Genomic DNA, 16,663 nt, shown 5'->3' on the forward strand with positions numbered 1-16,663 from the left:
GTAGATATGCTACATCAAAATTTGTCACATTGAGTTCAAGTATATCACAATAGTTACTTTGTGTCATATCTGTTCGTAAGTGACGTTCTCTCTTCCTGAATTGTTTTGGATTTGTTAAATTGAACTGGTTTTTTACTTGCAATAATATGGTACTGGCCTTCGCCTCTTATCATAGCGTTTAGTGGTATCCTCACGGTTTGACTATTTACAAGCCACATTAGAGCTCTTCCAATGTAACTTGAAGAACTTTTGGAATTAACCTAATTTTCATTAGTTAAAAAAAACATGTTTATGTAATGACTTACCTTGGATAAAAAAGGCTCTACTTCCGTCTTCAAAGAATAAATGACGTTGGTAGTAATATTGAATTGCTTAATAATTTGGAATCCAGTATTTGCAATTGTATCCTAATCTAGTATTGAATGAAGATTCCTTAATATTTTGCAAGCTTACCTTTATATCTGGCCAGGCAATTGTGGGCGAAATATCTGCGAAGAGCATCATTCCACCTGGTTTAAGTAAGTCAAAAACTCCCTTTACAAACTTGTCAAAATTTGGATAACAGTGAGCGGACTCAACATTCAACACAATGTCAAAAGATTCAGGCGCAAAGTAATTTTCAAGTTCCATACTGCTTCCAACATAAAATACTTTATTTCCAGCAGGAATCAAATCATTCCTATATATTTGTCTGCATAATTCAATCCCCTGATCACTAATATCAATCCCAGCATAAGACATCGGTTCAGCAACACTGCAAACTACAACCGAGCCTCCCCCTCTTCCGCAGCCTACCTCTAAGATGGATTTACCTTTGAAGTCATCATCATAAGTAGATAGAACTGCGGTATAAAGCTGCACTGAGTTCCAAACATCATTAAAGTTTGGCGGGGATTCTTTCTTTAACTTTTCCAATTTAGACTCGATAAATTTATCTAGCTCCGAATTTTCAGGAGGGCTATGAGGAGTTTTAATTGCATAGCCATAGTTCATAAATGAGACATCAATGTTAGAAGTGTACTGTAACTTTGTAAATAGTGAATTGCAAGCATTATAACAAAATCTCCAAAATGACGGAGCAATGTTCAATAACGACTTAAGGTGCCAATAAGTTAGCCAAACGAAGGTTAGTATTGAATCAATTACTGTAAGTATTTTCATTTCTCCTAAAGCCTTAATATCTGAGTAAATAATTATTAAAATTGATTCTTTACCAAAAAAAAATGAATGTAAATGAAATATCCTCACTTGCTTGGAGCGATAAACAAGTCGAGTGATAACCCTCTTAAGTTTCGAAAAAAAAACCGAACGCTTTTATCAAAGTTCAAGTACGAGCAAAAACAACTTTCGTATTTTCGAAAAAAAAAAATTGTAAATATGTTGCTTCATTAAAGCACTAATGAATGTAATACAAAGTTATACTTTACATTTTATCAAATTAACTACCCAGACAACTTAAATATACCAACCAGACATAAATGTGTGGCCAAGAAGAGTATTAATAAATACAATATAGAGCTTACTATATTTTATTTTATCCTTGAGCCTCTGCAATTACCAATTGATAAAAATTTGCAAAAAGAAAGAACTTTCCCGCAAAAATTTTAACAGAAAACCACCTCACAATACGTTTAAAAATATGTCTATACGAATGAAAGTGAGGTAAAGTGAGAATTCTTAGAAAAAAACTCTTAATCCAGTTAGATTTTTCCTACGAAAAAATTTATGGGAAAAGTTTGGATGGTATGTTTTGCAAAAAAATAATATGCAAAATAGAAAATGAATCTTTCTCGTCCTGGATCATCTAAAGTTAGAACAAACGAGCATTTGAATTTTAATGTGAAAAACAAATTAAATAGAACAAAGATTACGGTTGTTGTCAGAAAACGACCTCTTACTGATAACGAAATCTCAAGGAATGATGTTGATGTTGTAGAGGCTGTATGCAACGAAAATACTATTTATGTCCATGAATTGAAAACCAAAGTAGATTGTACTAAATATATAGACAAGCATTCATATACTTTTGATCGAGTATATAGTGAGCAAATCAACAATAGAGAACTATATGAAGATATTATACGTCCTTTAACTGAAAACATCTTTACCCCGGGATTTAAATGCTCCTGTTTTGCCTATGGCCAAACTGGAAGTGGAAAGACTTATACAATGATGGGAAGTGAAAATACGGCTTATTCTAATAGCTTACAGAGGAAAACTGAACGTGAACTTGGAATTTTCGAACTAGCAGTGAATAATATTTTTGAGCTTCTTGAACAAAGCGAACATGAAAATAAAGAAGTTTATGTTTCGTTTTTCGAAATCTACTGCGACAAACTATATGATCTACTTAACAATCAAAAGCTTGTGAGCGCAATGGAAAACAGTAAACGTGAAGTAGTTGTCAAGGATCTAACTGAAAGGTTGATAAAAACCCGGGAGGACTTGTTATCTGTGATTAGCAAAGGATTAGAATATAGAAGAACTGCCCAAAATAGTATGAATGATATGTCATCCAGATCTCACGCAATTCTGCAAATTGAAATTAGATCCAGAATTTTTTCTACCACAAAAGAATCTACTCTTCAATCTCCCCTTTCTCCTAAATTCATTACATATGGGAAAATGGTATTTATCGACTTGGCAGGAAGTGAGAGGGGTGCAGACACAGTGCATAGCACAAGACAGACACAACAGGATGGAGCAGGGATTAATCGCTCTTTACTTGCTCTAAAGGAATGCATTCGAGCTCTACACGACCAACAAAGCAGCCATGTTCCTTTTAGGCAATCAGAATTGACCAAGGTTTTAAAAGATGTATTTGTTGGAAATGCACACTCTGTTATGATTGCAAATATAGGCCCTTGTTACTCTTGTTCTGAACAAACTTTAAACACTCTTAGATATGCTCACAGGGTAAAAGAACTGAGGAAAAAGTCAGTTATCAGATCAGATACTTTTCATAGCGATAAATATTCTTCTAAGCATCCACTTTCTAGAAAAACAACTGCGCCTGCAAATATGTCTAAAAAAGATGCATCTTCCAGTAATGAAAGCCCGAGATCATGTACTGAAGAGGAATTTGAGGAATCTAATGCTGACACTGAGTTTAGAGAAGATGATTTCGAAATTAGCCAGGAAATGATCAAATATGGAAATGCTGTAGAGCGTAACTTAAGCCAATCGTCTCCAAACATGCCTGATGAAGAGCATCTGTCAATCAGAAATGAATCTCCACAAATCGAAAAATTATTTGGAAGAAGCAGTATTTTTAACATTCCTGGTATTGGCATTGTCAATACCGATACGATTCCGGAGGCTGATCTAAACAAACTAAAAAAATATTTGGGTGAATACTTTATTAAAAAACAAGAAGAACTTGCATCAAACCATGCAACGCATTTGGGTGTGCTGTGTGAGTGTTTGAAGGAAGAATCGCTAATACTAAAAGACTTGTTAAAGAAAAACTATAGCAGAGAGAGCTCTAATGAATACATCCAAGAATTAAAAAGTTTGGTTACGAGGAAATCAGAATCTTTGGAAAACCTAAAAAAAGAATTGGTAGAAATCGAAGAACTCATATCGATTATGGATACTATAGGAATCAGGTAACAAAAATTAATTGTTTGATTGTTAATTTAAGTAATATTCATCTTTAAAGGTTTTAAATTACCCATCTAATGAATTCCCACGTTTATATATCTATTTTCAATTGTTAATTTATATAGTGTTCTTACAATTATAGAATTAGGTAATTTAATTAAAAAAATATAAAATAGAAAGAGAAAAGTTAGAAATGTCATATGCAAGTAGAGTTTTCTATCAATTGAAAGTTCGAATGCATTTAATTTTTTCCAATATAGTACTTTTAAGTCAAGTATTAGTTCAACCTTTCTCATTTAACAAGCTGTCAGGAGACCAGAACTGAATCCTTTACTTAACTCCTTATTTTTATTATTACAGCATAACTACAGCTCGAGAATCAGATGTTTTGTTAGAAAACTACCTTTACCAGTGGCAACCAGTATTAGGTATTTCTACAAAAAAATTAGTGATATCCAGACCAAACTTATGGAAGAGAGTGCCCAAATTTCCCTATCAAAATTAAAAAGCCCAATTTACAATGCAATATAATGTAAGTTGCAAAAATTGCTTTTTAGAGCAGAATGGATCTAATGCCACAATATAACAGGTGTGCATTAAAAAAAAAAACAGCGGCAATACTGATTCACCATTTTTTTAAAAATGTCGCTGTTCCAGCCGAGTAATCAAATCAAACTGACCAATGTTGCAGTTGTTCGCTATAAGTCTCATGGAAAAAGATTTGAAGTTGCGTGCTATAAAAATAAAATTCTGAATTGGAGAAGTGGAGTAGAATGGGATCTTGATGAAGTTTTACAGATTAGAACAATTTTTGCAAATGTCTCAAAAGGCCAATTGGCGAATTCCGATGATTTAAATACCGTTTTTGGAACAAATAGCATTGATAATATTTGCAAAACTATTCTGAGCAAGGGTGAGATTCAAATATCAGAAACAGAAAGAAGTTATATGCTAGACAAACAATTTACCGATATCTGTCACATGCTCAACAGAATGACTGTTAATCCAAAAAATAACTTGCCACTATCCGTAAAAATTATAGAATCTGAACTTAAAGATTCTGGATTTTCTGTATCATTAAATAAAACAACTAAGGAGCAAGCACTAAAAGCGTTTGACATATTAAAAAAGCGTATTCCTGATCAGATTGAAAGGGCTAAAATGATGCTAAAGTTATCGGTAGATATTGTAAATAAACAGAATATAACTAAAAAGCTTAATGAATTTAATGTATTTCCTATTTCATCTGAAGAAAAACATAATACTTATACCATTACGTTTCTTTGTGAGCCACGATATTATCGAGAAATAGATCAGTTGGATTGCAAATTACTCTTACTTGACTCAAATGTAAAAACTTTGGACAAAAATTCAAATTTTGATAATGCAGAAGCTATTCAACTTGAACTTTCTAACAAAAGCGATATATTGTTTAATTCAATAACTTCCGACCCCAGGCATATAATTGATAAAAAACTAGAAAAAACAGAAGTTAGTATTAAAGAAAATGCAAATGCATTTGTAAAACCGATTGTCTCGAGTTTGAATATAGAAGAAAGCAAACGTGAGATTAAGTCTAACATGCTTCTTTGTCGCAAATGTAATATTCAATTGATGGATCATAATGCGTTTAAACAACATTACCGATCTGAATGGCATATTTTTAATACCAAAAGAAATGCAAGAAAAATGGAGCCGATTAGTGAGGAAGAATTTCTAGAGCTTCAGCAAGATATAAAGTTGGGATTTCTTGCAGTAGAATGACTTCAGCCTATTATTGCTGAAATTCAATATTAAAACTTAAGATTTATTTCTATATATTTTATAATAAGTTAGATCATTTGAATGAAACTTAGAAATAGAAAATAATTACGTTTATATTTGATAATCAGTTCAGTTACTGCATAATAAATCTATTCATTGAAAGGACTGTTTCATAATTTGTAGAACTTATGCAAAAAAATTTTAGGAAAAGGATATTTGAACTATTGATTCAATCTCCGAGAAAATTCAAGAGCATAAATTTGTGGAAAGAAGTTTAAACACTGTCTTTGATTCAGTTTTATTGTCCGATTATTACTATTTCTAGACTATAGAACTAAGAAATTTGAATCCATGGAGGAATTTCAGCCATCATGCGCTTAACATCTAAAATTTGAAAATATTAATTCTGTTTTATGTGAATTACCCTTTTTGCGTTTTGAAAAAGTTATAAAATTTACTATTCATCATAGAAAAATGTATCTGGCCACAAATTCATAATAGGCTCAAGTCTCAGCTCTAACACACTTGTTGGCAGAGTCAAAGAAAAATTGTTTAATACTTTAGGGTGAATAACGCCCATAATCCCAATAACAACTTGCTCATTTAACATTGTTTTTTCAATGTCAATACTCTTTAAACAGCTATTAAGTTCTACTTTTTGAATGGTAATTTTAACACTTCTAGTCGGTAGAAAAGAGGGGTCATTGACTTCGGAAAGTGAATACATACCAATAATATTTGGGTGTATTGAATTGGGTTCATTAAGTGAATATTCTGCAACAAGACCCAGTTTACTTAGTAATTGGTCGAGAAATCCGTGAATCTCCTCAAGCCCACTACCGCTTGAATTACAATATGCTATTGACACTCGTTTATCATTCCTTGATCCGGATGGAGTATTATTATCCAAAATTACAACATCGCCCACTTCAAATATCTTTTGTGGTAGAGGCAAACTTTTGTTGGAAGCAATTGTTTTCAATAAAGATTGAATAAGTGTTGTTCTTAAGATTTCAAATTCACTTGTTTTTGCATCCTTAACTACAACTGGAGGGCAATTCAAGTTGTACTGTACCTCACTCTCGAATAAATTCTTTAACTTAATATTCTCAGTTCTAAATAAGCTTTCAAAGCAATCAGAGTGTTTGCAAAGAGCCCAGTTTAAAGACTCCGAAATTCCTAAAAGAGAGAGTTCACGTTTAACTTGTTCTGCCATCAAGCTTGATTTATCAAGTTCGTAAAAACGTGACTTTTTCAACTCAATGTTATTAAACCCAAAAGAAATTCCAATATCTTCAATTATATCAACAGGATGTAATATATCTGATCTGTTAATTGGAACAAAACACTTCAAAGATTCACTGTCTTTAATAATTTCTGAGTCTATCATCATTTTGCGAAGCAAACTCTGAGTAACTATTGGATCTAGAATTGGGTTGATACCAAGTAGATTTGATGCTTCAGATGCTTTAACCACAAATTCTAACCTCTCTAAATTCGGAGTTACCACATGATAATTACCATTTGCTAAAACCTCGTATTTATGCGGAAATGGAGGATAGGTCGAATGTTCGTATTCAACCTTAACAGGTTCAATCTCAAATTTATTTTTACAATACATTGAGAAAGAAGAAACGATTTGGTTTAAGACTATGGATGCTCTACTATAGTCTGTTGCGGTTACTTCAATAAAAACGTTTTTTGTATTTAATGTGATTTTGCTTTGACTACCATTTATTAGTGGAGGAACTGATAATACAATTCCATTAGAATCGGTAACAACAGGCAAAAATATTTCGTTTTCCACCAGTGAGACATATTTTTTTAGCTGCTGATGTTTGTTAAGTAAATCTAATAGTTGGTTTCCATCAACCTCCGTTGAGCCAATCAAAGGTACAAATTTAATTTCACTGTGTGGTTTTGCATCATAATAAAATGGGCCTTCAATCATATCAAGATCATGGGTACCAATTGATACCAAAGATCTCTTTCTGCAAATATTATTATGTAATTTTTCTTGGTAATCGATAAAACTCTTATAAACATCTTCATTGAAGCTAAGATCTCTTAATATTGCGCATAAAATAAAGGGTCGTACTCTTGCTACATTTCTCTTTACAATGATCTTTTGATCATTCCCCTTGGGTTTCAAATTAAATAAAGGAATATTTGAGTTTCCTATAAAACAACCTAATGCAATTACAAGACCCTCTAAGCAGAGAATATCAGGTCTATTTGCAGGTATTTCAATTTTTGCTACATTATCTTTTATTTCCTCATCGAACTCTATACAATCCAATTCCAGACCAAAGTTGAAGCAAACCTCATCTAACCACTCGCTGGTTACCTCCTTATTTAAATAAGAAGAAAGCAATCTTGTACTTACTGATATAACGGGCATCTTAACTGTATACAAACTTAATAACTTTGGACACTTAATAAGAGAGAGCGGCACTTTGCAAATAATGAAACTATTTTGAGGTAACAGGGTTTTGTTTCATTTTCTATAACTGTCACATTCAGCAGGATTTATCATTAGTTACATACCGTCAGCTCCAAATCATCCCAAAGGTATATCAGAAGTTAAAAAAAATACTACTATAGGTGCCAAGACATTAAAATTTCCCTATCTCCTAAAGAAAGCCGCTAAGCTCCTAGTTTCAATTTGAATTTCTGTATAAATACAAGATTAAAAAGATTCGATGATATTAACCTATATTCATGAATTAAATATCTTCTATATCTACTCCTTCTGTTTCATCAAACTCAATTCCAACTTCATCGTACCCATCCTCGAAAATATCAGACTCATTGATCTTTGTAGTTTCAGGAATTTCACCTTTAGATTTCAATGCTCTAGCCTCATCTGGAGTATACTTGAGAATAATATCGCCCTTTGAGTCTTGAAAGTCTCTGAGCGAAACTAATACAATATCGCCAGGATTTACCCAAACTTTCTTTCTCATCTTGCCCCTAATATGGCAAAGACGTTTCTGTCCATCAAAGCAATACGCATCAAGTCGTCCGTTGCCCAACATTCTTTGGACTTGGCCATATTCTTGCCCTTCCTCTTTGAATACTAACTCTCTCTTGTCTCCCTCACTGTCATTTTTCCCTCTCCTACGATTTTTACCTCCTTTTCCTTTATTCTTCGGCATAATTTTTGGGAGAAAAAATCAAGTATATATTAGCAAAATAATTTATCTTTGCTTTATTTTACTCGATATATATAATACTGTATTAATGTAATAATTCAAAAAATTATGTGTTAGTTGATTTCTTAATTTAAATTAAATTTATAAATAATTTTAACTAGTTAAATATTTGTACAAATATAATTTTCTTAATTATATTAATAAATTTTTGTTAAATATTAATAAAATATATAAATTAATTTTGAAATTGGACGCCAAAAAAAATATAACGGGGTCGCAAATATACGGTAAATTTTAAAGATTTCAAATTATGGAAATATTTGAAAAAAAAATTAACTTTAATACTCTACCACTCAATAAAGTAAGAAGATGGATATCCTCAAAAACTGAACAAATTCTTGGAAAAGAAGATGAAATATTTATAGATTATTGCATTAACCAACTTGTATATAAGATTAGAAAGTCTGCAGCAGAAGAAGAATTACAAATATCGCCTAATGAGCTCATTAAGAATATTGAAGGATTTCTAGGTGAAAGAGCAATTGAATTTGTTAGTGAATTATGGGAATATATATCAAAATTCTCAGGAAATCCCATTAAAATTAAGTCAAGCAAAAACCATATCTCACCAAGAAATGTTGCAATAAAAAAAAATATTTTGCGTTCAAGTGATATATATAATAGAGATAAAAACAGTCTGATCACAAAAAATTCAAACATTAATAAAGAGATTGCATGCTGTCACATTTATAAAGGCAATGCAAGCTATATAAGTGCTATGAATAATACTGAAGATAGCTCAAAATTCATTCCATTAACTTCTAGGCATTCAAAAGAAAACAAAAGAGCTAGGTCTCTTAGTAGATCATTATCTCCGGATCTATATGAATCATATGGCATTAAAAGTTATAAATATGAGAAAATACAAAAAATGGAAGAAAATTCAATTATAGGTGGAATAAGTTGCTCAAAAGTTTATACGAATAAATCTGAAAAGAAAAGCGAAAGGTTTTCTAATATAAATAAATATATAACTTCCATAGATGAAAAAGCTTCTTTTCCCGATATAAATCCGTTGAATAATTGTCAAACTGCTCTCGCGGCTCCAACTTCTGAAAAAATGCAAGAGCATAATCTGAGGATGAAAGCATTAGAACTGTTTAAACGAAAAAATCAAGCAAAAAATTTTAGATCAGAATCCGAAGAAATTCTGCGAGCTCGTGCTATTGAAAAATTTATAAAAAAGAAACCAAAAAATTAAAAAAATTTAGTTTCATTATCTCGAGAGTACTAATTTATAAGTTATTCTATTATTGTTTATAATTTTTTCTATAATTCGATAATAAAATTATTATATTCTATGTTTTTTCTAGAAAAAGTTGTAATTCTTTAATTTTTAATAAAAAATAAATATTAGGGGACTCCATATTTATGATATAATTTAAAACTGTCCCATGTATTGGATTAGATGGTTCATCTTTCTATTTATCATATATTCTTCAAGTAGAGACGTGGAAACAAAACCTGGAATTTCGGCATCACATGGTAAAATTATTATTTCCAGCACAAATCACCAGTACGACCATAGTCAATTATCTTCAACCTCAAATGGAGTAAATGGAAGAACATTCATTCATGATAAAGGTTTAAATACCCAACCAAGGATTGAGCCTCCAATTTCTCCTAAGTTGTTGTGTCCAAAGGGTTACGATTTGGTTGATGAGAGTTGTTTTTTTTCTCATATTATTCCTGCAAACATTGAGTGTCCGGAGGGGTTTGAAGTACTTAAAACAGACCTTAGTGTAGAATGTATACACAAAACCTTAGTATCTGCGCAATTCAATTGCAAGAATGGAACTCCTCCAAAAATATTGGATAATAACGCATATTGTCCAACAGAAATAACCGAGAGCCCATCAATAAATTGTCCTTCAGGTACTTTTCAGAAAGAAAATCAATGCATTGTTATTGAATCAAAACCTCCAACTTTGAAATGTTTGGATGGTTTTTCTTTGGATAACAATTCTAATTGCAAACAAGTCATTGAATTAAAGCCTTTACTAAACTGCCCTCCAGATACAGTATTAGAACAAACAACGATGACGTGCGTTACAAAAGTTATTGTAGAACCTTTAGAGGTGTGCCCACCTGGAGCAGTCCCAGTCAAATCCAGGGATCTTTCAGACATTAAAGGGTTACTGAACAGGATAGCAATAAATAACGATAATAAATTCAGAAGTTTGCAAGAAATCCCCACATTGGGATCTCTTGATAAATACAAAAATAATTTATCTTCAGTCGAAGATAATATAAATAATTCTCAAAAAGATAGAAGTTCTTTTAATTATTTTAATGAACAGAAGTATAACAATAACAAGTTAGGAAATAAAGATTTTAATAACGAAAATAAAATTATTAACCCTGGATCAGGTAATATTAATGGCCAAATTAAATTGCCATCTAATACCTCAGATAAAAATAAAACAAATAATTCGGATTCTGTTTCAAATGTACGAGAACAGTTTTATGAAAATGAGAGGCCTATTGGGGTAAATCTTGGTCAGATTGATACATTTTATCAGGCACTGTATGATTCAAGTAGAGACTTGAAAAATAATGGTGGAATAATTAATGAATCATTAATTGGAGATGAAATAGTATGTTTAGTGCTTCAGTTTACAAACCCGAAGGTAGAGTGTCCTCCAGGACTTAGTCTTGGTGAAGATGGAATTTGCGTTCATTCAGATATATTCACACCTAAAAAAACTTGTGAAGGCGGAATCGAGCCTGATAGTGATAATATGTGCGTAGTAGAAAAGTTACTTCCCGCAGAGGTTGAATGCCCAAAAGATTTTACCTTAGAAATTATAACAGGTATGTGCATAAAAAGAGAAATAGAAGAACTTATTTGTCCGGAAGGAACAATATTAAATAGATCCTCACTGAAATGCGAATCTGATCCCAAATGCCCCGAAGGATTTACTTTGAATAACTCAACTATCAGTTGCGAATATGAGAAATCAGTACCTCCTCATCAGAAGTGTCCTGAAGGGACTGAATATGAAGAATCTTCTAGCTCCTGTAAGGTGAAGGACGCACAGCTACCATTAATCATGTGCCCAGAGGGTTATGAACAAAGAGGGGATGATTGCATTTTAGATAAAAGAATCCCTGCTTCTTATTACTGCCCACCAGATTATTACCAGACAAATAAAAATGATTGTGTTAAATGGTACCAGGATTACTTGCTTCAATGCCCTCCATTTTTAGACCTCAAGGATGAGATATTTGCTTATAGAACCGATCTAATTCCTCCGCCTGCGGCTGGGAGAGGACCTGTCCTTCCATATGTGGAATTTGGAAGAAGATTACAGAAAATTTCTTACGAAAACTTTAGTCAATTTTCGGAACAAAGAAATATAGATCAAACTAAAAATATTAAAAATAGAAATGGGGTTGTCAATCTCAAAAACACTAATAGTATGAATTCAAGAAAACAATATGATGACTTGAGTTCATCAACTCCTATTGTAATAAGAAGTTCAAAAACTAGAGGGATGGTCTGTTTTGGATGGGGAAAAAGATATAAAATGATTGTAAATTGTCCTGAAGGAACTATTTTGTTAAATGAGAAATGTATTGAAACCAAGTTAACTTCACCACAATTTTTCTGCACAAAAGGTTATACATTTAATGAACTTGACTCAACGTGTATATATGAAGAAAAAGTTAATCCAAACATAGAGTGTCCTGCATATATGAACTTAACGTTCGCTAGTACTGGATCCCCTATTTGTATTGGAAGCAGGAGGGAGCCTGCAGAAGTAAATTGTCCTGAAGGATTTGAATGGTTATCCGAAACATTGAACTGCCAATCACAGGAATTTTCACAGCCAAGAATTACATGTATTAAAGGGTATTCAATTGTAAAAGAAAGTACTGGGACTTTTTGTAAAAGAACTGATTCGATCAAGCCCACACCTAGCTGCCCACCAGAATATAGATACGACGACTTGAATAAAATTTGTATTTACGAAGTAAAACTTCATGAAGTGAGAGAACGAGATGAAAACTTAAGAAATTCAATTACAAACATTAGAACAAATCTGAATTTATAAAATTAATTCAAGATAGGATTTTTTTTTCCATTTTTAGATAATTTTTCTAATCTTTCTATTTCCAATCTAAAAAATTGTTCAAGTCTATTTTTTGAAAGCTTTTCCTCACCATTCATTAGAGCCTGGACTCTCGCAAGCATAATCCAAGTATGCAATGAACTTGCATGAATTAAATTGCAGATATTTGATTTTTGCCTAATATTCACAAATGTTTCCGCGATATAATCTTGTGTTTGCTCATCAAATTCTAACATATCAACACAACTGCCTACAATAGAAATAAACAACTTTAAAACAAAGGAGAAGTTTGCTTCAGAACAATTAGGAACCAAGTTTCCAGATTTATTCCGGGGATTCAAAATACCATTATTTTCTTCAGCATATTTGGCATTCAAACTAATCGAAAGATTACTTTTATTTGCAAAAATACTCTTTTCATTACTAGTTAAAATGATGTAGTTTGATTCAGTCTTTATCGGGACTTTGTAGTTCGTAAAACCATAGTTCACATATCCGAAATTAGTCAGTAATGAAATATTGGAAATATTTTCCAAGCCTTTTTCAGACAATTTTCCATCTTCAAGAGAAGTTTCATTAATTACGATTAAGTTTCTCAAAAGTGGAACTTGAAGAATCCCCGTAACAAATCTGTCCTCTTCAACATCAAAATATGGGGTTAAACGACCATTATTCAGGGTTGAAATATCGGCATTTATCCAATTTAATCTTGGAAAGTGGTTCAACAAAAATGAATTTAGTCTTTCAACAAACTCTTTATTACACATAGATATATGCAATACAATCTGAGGTAATTTTGAAATACAGTCTGAGACATTTTCTTCATATGCATTAAACTCTAACTTTTGCCTACTACATATACATAACAAAATATACTCGGATAATAAATAGTTTCCATCACAAATTTCATTAGCAATATGTTCAATAGAGATATTGTATAAGTCTGAAATACCATTTAAATTAGGGCATTTATATTTTACTAATCTTTCAAGAAGCTTGCAAGTTCTAGATGGAGAATAAAACTCCCCGAGAAACCCATAATATTCTATTTCCTTGCAGAAAATCGAAGAAAAGTTTGATATACGCTTAAAGGAAATGGCGTGTAGCACAAGTTTTCTTTGAGTTCTTTGGCTTAACTTGATTAATTTGCTATTGTATAGCTTCTCTTCCATCTTAGATAAATACTCGAAATTGTCTAAATCTTGGAGTTCAACGGTAGTTAATATTTCTAAAAGTTCATTAATTTTTAGTTTGTTTGTAGTTCCTTGATCAATTTTTAATTTACTTGTAGTGTCAATCATGTAATCAAAGAAAGCCTTTCTAGTTTCAACTTCAATTGAAGAAGTGCACTCAGGTAATTCTACGCTAAAATCGTAAGTCTTTACTATACATTCATCAAACTTGTGATAAACATTTGAAAAATAGTCTTGATCGTTTTCTACAAAGTTGTGATTCCAATGTAATCTATTTTCGAACGGAATTGGCACAAATCTGTATACGTTTCTGAAGCTATAGCTGTTCCCGTTACTTCGGTTCTTTCGAGCCAAATTATTGCAACCATAAAAAATATCAGAACTTGCAGGGCTTCCATGGTCAAGGTCCTCATCTGAGATGAATAGTTCTTGCTCTTGAAAATACTCAATCATTCCCCTAGCTATAAAATAGCCCTTTATGGGCTGTTTAATTTTTTCATCAGAGATTAGCCTATTTATGTCGCATTTTCCATAATTTAATTGTTCAACAAATTTATTTAATAAATTTAACATTTATTTCTGAATATTTAGTACTCAAACATGAAAAAAACAATATAGGTAGCAGCGAAGAATAATCTAATTAAAATGTTTGGCAGATAGCAAAATCAATAAAAAGTATATCAAGTACTAACATGTTCAAATTCAGCATGTCAATTTGGGATGATCAAATTATAAGTAAAATACCGGTATGTAGGGCGTCTTGTCTTTATATGAGACGGTCGCCATAATTAACACTTGTATAGAGACGAAAGCGTAGTCGCATTTTTTGAACAACATAGCTTGAAAAGAAATTGTGTAAAGTTGATCTTAAGACAAATTAGCTCGAGTTGTATGCGAATTTTGTCGTACATTATTGCAGTAAATTGTTACACATTGGCGATTTTTCTCTATTCTGTCTCTTTGACGAGAGAAAATGGATCCGCTGTCTGCTAATCCTCGTAAGTTTAAAGTTTATGGGTGTGAGTAATATAAATTGTGTAGTTAAAATTGCCAACCTTGGTTGGTTCAATTTTCTCTGATCAAGTTAAGATTGATCTAATAGAGTGAGTGATGGTAATTTTTGCGAGTCCTCAGCCATACATTCAATTTGACGTTTCTACTGTAATTTATTATTCATACCTTTCTTCTTTTACTTGATTTATTAAATAATTTAGGCAAAGTTTTTGTCGGAAATTTACCACCAGGCTATGCTGAACAGGATTTGAAAGATTTTTTTTCCAAGGTTGGTGAAATAAAAAAATTAGAGCTCAAGCAAAGGTTCTGCTTTATTGAATATGAAGATGAAACACAGGCAGAAGCAGCTCACCGAGAATTAGATGGGGTTGAATTTGGAGGACAAGTTATTGCTGTTCAACCTCACGATCCAATGGTTAGAAATAAGGAGACAAATGCTGCTAATAAGCCCCAATATAATCGACCATTACCTTCTGATGGTCGAGGGCCTCCAAGAAAACACTTTCGTGTATGCGTTTTTAACTTAGATGATAACGCTTCGTGGAGAGATCTCAAAGATTATGGGAGGCAGATAGGCGAAGTCAATTACTCAGCAGTCTTCCACTATCAAGGGCAGAAAGTTGGAGTTGTAGAGTATCTAACTGTTGAGGAAATGAAGAGAGCACTAGAAGAGATACCTAATCTACCATTTCTGGGAAAATCTATCCGTGTGGAAGAAGATATTGGGCAGCTTGACCGTGAACTTGCAGCTGCAAACGGGTACGGCGCTAAGAGAAGATCACCGCCTCCATTCTCATCAGGGCCCTATAATACAGGAGGTAGAGCTCGCGGAAGATACCCTTCGCCTTCAAGGTTTAGAATGCGCAGCAGGTCTCCCAGACGCGATCCATATGATAGGCGTGAACGCTCTCATCACTATCCTGATGACCGATATCGTAGAGGGTATGAAGACCGTATTCCACCACCAAGGGAGGACTACTATAGGAGGGATGAAGTAAGGGGCGGATACCCGGGAGAGAGATACCCCCCACCCCCATATGAAGACCCTAGAGAAAGATATATGCACGGGTCTGAACGCTTTGATGACAGGTATCCAGGGAGAGCGGTCCCGTTTGATAGGAGAAGCCCATCTCGCAGTGGAATAGGAGTTGGGCCAATTGGTGGGAATGGTAGTATGAACGTACAAAGGAGTGGCCATTATGGAGGCTCCACCAGAGGCTACTACAGAGATGATGATCGCGATCGAGAGCGTGATCGAGAGCGTGATCGTAGATCAGCCAATGATCAATATTCTAACTCTTATTATTTAAGGGATGATAGAGATCCTCCAGGTTCTAGACCATCGGGTGGATACGTATCTAGTGGAGTTCCATCTGGTGGCCGTCCGAACGTTGCATATTAATTTCTATTTTACCATTGGACGGTACATGGAGAATAATTGGCAATAATTATCGGATTTCTTGTTACTCTCTTGGCGCTTTCGGGGTGGAATAAGTATAATCTTTTAATTGAAAACGGTTGAGCTTTAATGGAGGTATTAATTAGCTCTAGCCAGTATGGCCAATTTTTTAATTGGGACATTAAAACCTGAATAAAACCATTAATAGATTCCTCATGTTATTACAATATAATCGTGAATAAATGGCTTACATTCATATCTTTAATTAAATGCTATTACTAGCTCAGTGTTATCTGTGACTATATAGCTCTTGTTCAGCTGTTTTTCCCAACAGATTGGTTGATTTAATGCTGCTGAAATTTTATCTCTTTCTCCTTTTACTTGTTAACGTTTACTATA

At 32.9% G+C, this 16,663-nt stretch overlaps 9 protein-coding genes across 9 annotated transcripts; 5 read left to right on the plus strand and 4 right to left on the minus strand.

Annotated features, from left to right (window-relative positions):
* Positions 1 to 372: 372 nt before the first annotated feature.
* cgd8_3290 (secreted bacterial type DHHB/UbiG like methyltransferase involved in ubiquinone/menaquinone biosynthesis, signal peptide) lies at positions 373 to 1,161 on the minus strand (the record flags this gene model as incomplete). The annotated part of the gene is made up of 1 exon (XM_627224.1): positions 373 to 1,161. The coding sequence occupies one exon, from the start codon at positions 1,159 to 1,161 to the stop codon at positions 373 to 375; it is 789 nt and encodes a 262-aa protein (XP_627224.1).
* Positions 1,162 to 1,779: 618 nt separating this feature from the next.
* cgd8_3300 (centromere associated Kip3p, kinesin like P-loop NTpase that belongs to the TRAFAC class GTpase superfamily) lies at positions 1,780 to 3,612 on the plus strand (the record flags this gene model as incomplete). The annotated part of the gene is made up of 1 exon (XM_627225.1): positions 1,780 to 3,612. The coding sequence occupies one exon, from the start codon at positions 1,780 to 1,782 to the stop codon at positions 3,610 to 3,612; it is 1,833 nt and encodes a 610-aa protein (XP_627225.1).
* A 615-nt stretch (positions 3,613 to 4,227) lies between these two features.
* Positions 4,228 to 5,367, plus strand: cgd8_3310 (S. cerevisiae Ylr022cp like protein that has a C2H2 zinc finger and is a component of the exosome; the record flags this gene model as incomplete). Its single annotated transcript, XM_627226.1, has 1 exon — positions 4,228 to 5,367. A coding segment is annotated over one exon (1,140 nt), but the record flags the coding sequence as incomplete, so codon positions are not given.
* Positions 5,368 to 5,824: 457 nt separating this feature from the next.
* cgd8_3320 (phenylalanyl-tRNA synthetase beta chain) lies at positions 5,825 to 7,864 on the minus strand (the record flags this gene model as incomplete). Its single annotated transcript, XM_627227.1, has 1 exon — positions 5,825 to 7,864. A coding segment is annotated over one exon (2,040 nt), but the record flags the coding sequence as incomplete, so codon positions are not given.
* A 229-nt stretch (positions 7,865 to 8,093) lies between these two features.
* On the minus strand, positions 8,094 to 8,525 carry cgd8_3330 (conserved hypothetical protein; the record flags this gene model as incomplete). The annotated part of the gene is made up of 1 exon (XM_627228.1): positions 8,094 to 8,525. The coding sequence occupies one exon, from the start codon at positions 8,523 to 8,525 to the stop codon at positions 8,094 to 8,096; it is 432 nt and encodes a 143-aa protein (XP_627228.1).
* A 307-nt stretch (positions 8,526 to 8,832) lies between these two features.
* cgd8_3340 (PWI domain containing protein that is typically seen in spliceosomal proteins) lies at positions 8,833 to 9,783 on the plus strand (the record flags this gene model as incomplete). Its single annotated transcript, XM_627229.1, has 1 exon — positions 8,833 to 9,783. One exon carries the CDS (start codon positions 8,833 to 8,835, stop codon positions 9,781 to 9,783), a length of 951 nt encoding a protein of 316 aa, XP_627229.1.
* A 193-nt stretch (positions 9,784 to 9,976) lies between these two features.
* cgd8_3350 (oocyst wall protein 4) lies at positions 9,977 to 12,640 on the plus strand (the record flags this gene model as incomplete). The annotated part of the gene is made up of 1 exon (XM_627230.1): positions 9,977 to 12,640. The coding sequence occupies one exon, from the start codon at positions 9,977 to 9,979 to the stop codon at positions 12,638 to 12,640; it is 2,664 nt and encodes an 887-aa protein (XP_627230.1).
* A 2-nt stretch (positions 12,641 to 12,642) lies between these two features.
* Positions 12,643 to 14,424, minus strand: cgd8_3360 (S. pombe SPAC1687.04 like conserved eukaryotic protein that shares a domain with several MCM7, probably involved in DNA replication; the record flags this gene model as incomplete). The annotated part of the gene is made up of 1 exon (XM_627231.1): positions 12,643 to 14,424. One exon carries the CDS (start codon positions 14,422 to 14,424, stop codon positions 12,643 to 12,645), a length of 1,782 nt encoding a protein of 593 aa, XP_627231.1.
* Positions 14,425 to 15,016: 592 nt separating this feature from the next.
* Positions 15,017 to 16,267, plus strand: cgd8_3370 (splicing factor SRP40 like 2x RRM domains; the record flags this gene model as incomplete). The annotated part of the gene is made up of 1 exon (XM_627232.1): positions 15,017 to 16,267. A coding segment is annotated over one exon (1,251 nt), but the record flags the coding sequence as incomplete, so codon positions are not given.
* Between the last annotated feature and the right edge of the window lie 396 nt (positions 16,268 to 16,663).

Source organism: Cryptosporidium parvum, chromosome 8 (genome assembly GCF_000165345.1).
Source record: "Cryptosporidium parvum Iowa II chromosome 8, whole genome shotgun sequence".
NCBI classification, from domain to species: domain Eukaryota; phylum Apicomplexa; class Conoidasida; order Eucoccidiorida; family Cryptosporidiidae; genus Cryptosporidium; species Cryptosporidium parvum.